This window comes from Nicotiana tabacum, chromosome 6, assembly GCF_000715075.1.
Source record: "Nicotiana tabacum cultivar K326 chromosome 6, ASM71507v2, whole genome shotgun sequence".
NCBI classification, from domain to species: domain Eukaryota; kingdom Viridiplantae; phylum Streptophyta; class Magnoliopsida; order Solanales; family Solanaceae; genus Nicotiana; species Nicotiana tabacum.
In genome coordinates this window covers 109,826,163-109,832,162 of record NC_134085.1, presented here as the reverse complement: position 1 = coordinate 109,832,162, position 6,000 = coordinate 109,826,163, and the positions used below count along the sequence as shown (strand labels likewise).

The window sequence follows — 6,000 nt, the reverse complement described above, 5'->3', positions numbered from 1 at the left end:
AAAAGAACTTGTAAATTATAAGTGCAATTTTTTCCATCTTCATTATATTCTATTATCTTAAATTCTTAATGAAATATTCAAAATTTCAAATATAAAGATTTTAAAGCCTTTGCATCCTTTTATTCAAACAGTCTTTTTATAAGATTTTTTTTTGGTTTGATATTTTTACGTTGTATTAATATAAATTACGATAGTTATACAAAATACAAAAAAAAAATATTAACCCGGCCCGGCCCTGCCCCGACACTTGGACCCATAACCCTTACGGTTCATTTTTTACCCGGATGGACCCATTAAACCCAGTATAGACTAACCCGTAACCGGCCCAGATTAAAAACCGGTCAGTTTTATTTTTTTCCACCCCGGCCCGGCCCACCCGTTTAACACCCTTAATATGAATCGTGATAATTTAACTAATTAATTTTAAGGGAGCGTCACAGAATAAGGTGCTATATATGACACGCCCGTAGTGCCAATCCCTTTTTGTTACAGTGTAATTCATAATAATAACATATCAATAATAACAAAACCAAATAAGGTGACAAAAGGCTGTCAAAATCTCAACGCATTATATATATATATTCTCTCCCCAATACTGCAACCTGATTTATTATATAATGAGTGTGTATCCAAAGAAAGGCGCAAGAAAAGCCAAAAATGAAGGCTGCAGCTTTTGTACTACTCTCCCTTCTCCTCCTTCTTCTTCCTCTTCTAATTTCTCCTCCTTTTTTCAAGAGCTTTATTTCTTCATTGGTGTTAATTCTACTGGTTCTTGGTTTTGGAGGTTTTTATATATTTAATATTCTGTGGTTAAAGTCAGCTCAAAGACTTCGATGGAAACTTCAGAAACAAGGAATCAATGGACCTAAACCATCTTTTTTATATGGAAATGTTCCTGAAATGCAGAAGATTCAAGCTGCTTCTCTTAAAGCTCCAACCAACTATGGTGAATTTGTAGCACATGACTATACTTCTTCTCTCTTCCCCTACTTCCTCAACAGCTAATTTGTTCCACTAAGATTTTGTATAAAATTATGTTAGCACTTGAGTAGGCTGTAGGCTTAGCCTTTCCATAGAGAAACTTTTAAGCAGTTGAGGGACCTTAATTCTCTTTTTTTTTTTTTTTTTTTTGCTAACAAAGATTAAACTTTTTTTTTATATCAAAAGGCAGTAGCACAAATAGCATAGTCATTATAGATATTTATGTATCTAACAAAAGTAGTTCCTAATTAGTTGCATGCTATATGTACTGTGAACTAAAAGATCTTAAAGCATTCAAAATTATGATCAGTAATCAGAGAGATGTGCTGGCATCTTTGCTACTGTTTGAATTATTGTCTCTTATTGGTAGTACTTGCAGTCCAGATACAAAAAGAAAAGAAAAAGAGTTAAATCCAAAGCTTTAGTTAGAATGATTTCATCATATGCACCAATTGGTGTCTTCTTGTTATCATTAAATGTTGCCCCTCTTGGCATTTTTCTATTCATCTCTAATTATTCAATACTTAATACAGTAACAAGGAAAATGGTTGTCATCACATGCTTTTGCAGCTTTCTTTCACAATTTAATTTGAAGGATTAATCTAAGTAGCCATCCACTAAGTAGCTTAAACTAAATATAGCCGACAAGTGTATAATATATGTATATATAATCTATATATAAGATGTGTAATAAACGTGTATAATTAGTAATTTAGTATATAGTCCATATATATTGGCTCTTAAAAATGAAGTTAATTTGATAGACTATTTGTGTAAAGATCCCATTTAATTTTCTAGATGCGCATGGCACATTTGTGTTGATGACTATATAAGTCATTTTCATTTACTTTACCCCCCTGGGAAAATAATTAAGAGGGCATGGGTTAGACAACTGTATTCCTAAGAAGTTATAGTGATTGAATTAGAAATACTTCCAATTGCGGACTGCATTATTGTTATGCTACAATTTGCGAACCACAATGAGATGATAGTATTATTTAATACTGTGGACCTATAAATGATTGCCACCAATATTAAATATTTTAAACACATTTAAATATATATTTGTCGGGATTCGACGGGAGGAAAGAAAAAGGGACCATATTTTGTTAGAAATATAAAAACGTATAGGGTATCAAATATTTTATCCCGTCTTACTTTTTTCCTAAATTGTGTTTACATTCTTCTACATTTATCATTTCTATTTACGTATTAACAAAAAGTACTTCGGGCTCTTCCTTAATTCCAAAAATATTTTTAAAAAAATTTAAAATCTTATTTAAATGGTACTATTAAACTTTAACTCTAACTAGATCCACTGGTTGGAAGTCAATGCATGGATCCCAGTAATTCCTGAAGCTTGTACGTACTGAAGTTTTGACCAAACTGCGGTACATGTAATATCTTCAGTAAATATAAGTCAGATTTTGGCCATTGGCCACGTGATATCCTTAATCCACTGACAGATCTAGTCACTAGATCTCATGGAGTAATAAATTGTAGCTAAAGTAGGATAGAAATTAACATCAATCGAAGAGAATATGTTATATATTGTGTGCAATTTTATATTATCAAATCTAATTTAAATAAATATATCAAGTTATTACTCTTATTTTCAAATTAGCATACTAAATTTGTTATGAAGAGTTACATTTTGGTGTAAGTTAATTTTATCCATAAAAAACTCTAGTCGATGAGTAGGTTTAGTGAACTGCCTAATGTAAGGTCAAAATTTGAGGACCTTTCCTATTTTGGTGTTATAATATTGTTAAATCAGACTTCCTTTCAAAGGGACAATTGACTGGATGGGTGGGTCATAGTTAAAAGACACATGTAAGATTGAGTACAAACCTTCCTCATTTACAGGTTGCCCAATTGAGGTAAGAGTTAGAGATTTAGGGAACACATGGACAGTAACAGTGTAACAACATGTGCTTCTTCACTGTTACTACTTTTAGCATGTACTTGTATAATTACATTAAAGTTGTGACACGAAGGGTGGACTACCTCTCATATAGTTGTGTCGCTTTTGGCGAAAGTCATGTTCCTAAAAGAAAAATGACCCTCTTTGTTTTCTTTGCGGGTCAAAGAGAAGGAACATGATTCCTTAAGCGCATTCCACATGCGACTGAAAGAAGAAATTGAAGAGCTTTATAAGGTATAACACAAACTCATATCATATGGTACGCGCGCTCGATAATTGCACAGCCCGAGGGACAAATCCGTGAGGTCTACTACGCCATAGAGAACAATAGTTGCCTTGGGATTAGGTTATGACAAGAGCTCTTTTATGAATTTTAACCATTAGTGTTAGACAAGTTTCATTTCATATGTTAGTTAAAAATTCAAATCATTTATCAGAGGCTAATAACCCCAATGCCTACTTCAAATTGAAATAATCTGCATAACTGATTTTTGACTCCTTATTTTATGTACTGAATTTTTTGCTGGTGTGATTAACTGCAGGTCCTATATATACATATTCAACAGGAAACAAGCAACATTTGTACGTGAACCAACCGGAGCTAGTAAAAGAAATGAACCAAAGTAAAAGCCTGGATTTAGGGAAGCCTTCTTATGTCACCAAAAGACTTGCCCCTATGCTTGGTAATGGTATTTTGAGGTCTAATGGCCACATTTGGGCCATGCAGAGGAAAATTGTCGCGCCCGAATTCTTCATGGACAAGGTCAAGGTAATCGACGAAAAAAAGAAAATAAACAGAAACTTAATACTACCAATATAGAATAATTAATGGTTCGATGGGAAAAAATGAAACTTGAATACTATGAATTTACAGCGTATGGTGAGCCTGATGTTGCAATCAGCTGAGCTTTTGACAAGAAAATGGGATGAAAACATTGAAGCTGAAGAGGGTAAAATGGCGGAAATCAGCGTGGGAGAGGATCTGAGAAGTTTTTCAGCAGATGTGATCTCAAGAGCTTGCTTTGGAAGCTCTTATTTCAAAGGCAAAAAGATTTTCTCAAAGCTTCGAACCCTTCAGAAAATCATATCAAACCAAAGTGTTCTTTTTGGTTCTCCAGCATTAGGGTACATACATTCTCTCCCTCTCGTCCATATTATCTGCCTTTTAAGATTTTCGCTTATCTTAAACGAGTTTATGTTTTTTCTAAAATGTCATTATTGACATGAGGACTATGCTATAGGTTTCTACCAAGTAGGCAGCAAAAGGAGATTGACAACTTAGAGAAAGAGATAGAGTCATTGATATGGGAAGCAGTGAAAGAAAGAGAAAGGGAATGCTTAGAAACATCCTCAAATGAGAAGGACTTGTTGCATTCATTACTCGAGGGAGCTATCAACGATGATAGTGTAGGCGAGAATTCGTCCAGGAAATTCATAGTTGACAATTGCAAGAACATATACTTTGCAGGTCATGAGTCCACTGCTGTTGCTGCATCATGGTGTCTCATGCTTCTGGCTTTACATCCAGAATGGCAATCTCGTATACGTGATGAAATGGCTCAAATTTGCCCCGATGGCGTCCTAGATGCAGAGTCAGTCTCCAAAATGAAAATGGTACTCATCACATTTATCGTTCACTACTCAACCATAGCATTCTGAATTACTAATCTATATTGAACTGTTCTAAAAACTTAAGCTGTTAGAGAGATGACATTTTTAATTACTTTTATTTCTCAACAATCTAAATCTAACAACTAAACCTGATATGAAGGTGACAATGGTCATTCAAGAAGTGTTGCATCTGTATCATTCTAACTGCGTAAAGAGTTTTTACAATATCAATGTATTTTAGGTTGCTAGTCTCATTTGTTATAAATGGGCTGTTACATGTAGTTGTTTTTTAGGTGACTTGACAAGTGCACAGAAGTTATACTCTTCTAAAATTTTTATTTGCATCTAATACTGAAACTTGATATGAAGGTGACAATGGTTATTCAAGAAGTGATGCGTTTGTATCCGCCAGCAGCATTTGTGTCAAGGGAGGCATTGAAAGATACACAGATTGGTCATATTGTTGTGCCAAAAGGTGTATGCTTATGGACTTTGATCCCAACGCTGCATCGTGACCCTGAGATATGGGGACGAGACGCGAATGAATTCAAGCCGGATAGGTTTGAGAATGGAGTTTCGGGTGCTTGCAAATTGCCACAAGTTTATATCCCGTTTGGACTAGGTCCTCGGCTTTGCTTAGGCAAGAATTTCGCGATGGTGGAACTCAAGATTGTGATTTCACTCATCATTTCCAAGTTTCGTTTCTCTCTTTCTCCAAAATACAAACACTCGCCAGCTTATAGGATGATTGTAGAACCAGGCCAAGGAGTGCGCATTCTTGTTGAGAGATTGAAACAAGGCTGACATTGGCTTATATGCTTTAGCATCAGCACACTCTTCTCTTATTTTCCCCCTTCTTTTTCTTCCTTTGAAAGTGGAACACGAACCTATTTCCGCTATTCTGCGTTCTTATTAAGCATAGAAAAATCAAGGTTGATGATAAAATCAGCGAAGTTCCCATGGTATTTTACCTTTGCGTAGTCTCGAGTGGAAGGCTCCGCACCTGAACCTCATTAGACTCAGCTGAGGTGTAAGGTGTAAGTGAAGAAAATCAACATATTGATATTGTTTTAGCTCGGTGGAACAAATTAAAACCCTTTTCCTCAGGATCCTCAGTTAGTGTTAAAGTGTAAATGTCGATACATAAATGATTACATAGTTGTCTGTTACTTAGATGTGTAGACTATTTTCCTTGTTCACTAACATAAAAAATGGTCTCTGGATGGGCTAGTGATTTTGGATAGAGCATTGTCTTCTAATGACTGTATCCTTTCTTTAGAAAAAGTTGAGAAATAATAGTTCATCGAATAAACTGTTTCCTATGTCACCACTTGTAAATAACTTTAGTTGGTCTTTTTGGTTTTAATTAGTTACCTAAAGATCCTTTCTACTTTTTAAAATAGAGATATTCTTGCCAAGAAGCAAGACATTGTTGGACATAAGAAAAAGTGGAGAAGCTGGAAGCTAAAACCTTTTGAATCTAT

General features: G+C 34.8%; 1 protein-coding gene across 2 annotated transcripts; it reads left to right on the top strand.

Moving 5' to 3' along the window:
* Positions 1 to 599: 599 nt before the first annotated feature.
* LOC107829413 (cytochrome P450 714A1-like) lies at positions 600 to 5,843 on the top strand. Of its 2 annotated transcripts, XM_075255138.1 has the most exons (5): positions 600 to 1,008; positions 3,448 to 3,674; positions 3,780 to 4,030; positions 4,147 to 4,519; positions 4,886 to 5,843. In XM_075255138.1, exons 2-5 carry the CDS (start codon positions 3,519 to 3,521, stop codon positions 5,318 to 5,320), a joined length of 1,215 nt encoding a protein of 404 aa, XP_075111239.1. In that variant the 5' UTR covers positions 600 to 1,008; positions 3,448 to 3,518; the 3' UTR covers positions 5,321 to 5,843. The 2 variants fall into 2 exon arrangements, with proteins under 2 accessions (XP_075111239.1, XP_075111240.1); XM_075255139.1 differs by lacking the exon at positions 600 to 1,008 and having other exon boundaries at positions 3,419 to 3,674.
* Positions 5,844 to 6,000: the final 157 nt, after the last annotated feature.

Bases quoted from the DNA above. Each gene is read 5' to 3' on its own strand.
- LOC107829413 (XM_075255138.1), top strand. From the start codon at position 3,519: ATGAACCAAAGTAAAAGCCTGGATTTAGGGAAGCCTTCTTATGTCACC. The intron at 3,675-3,779 runs GTAATCGACGAA...ATGAATTTACAG, and splicing joins TCTTCATGGACAAGGTCAAG to CGTATGGTGAGCCTGATGTT. The intron at 4,031-4,146 runs GTACATACATTC...ACTATGCTATAG, and splicing joins TTTGGTTCTCCAGCATTAGG to GTTTCTACCAAGTAGGCAGC.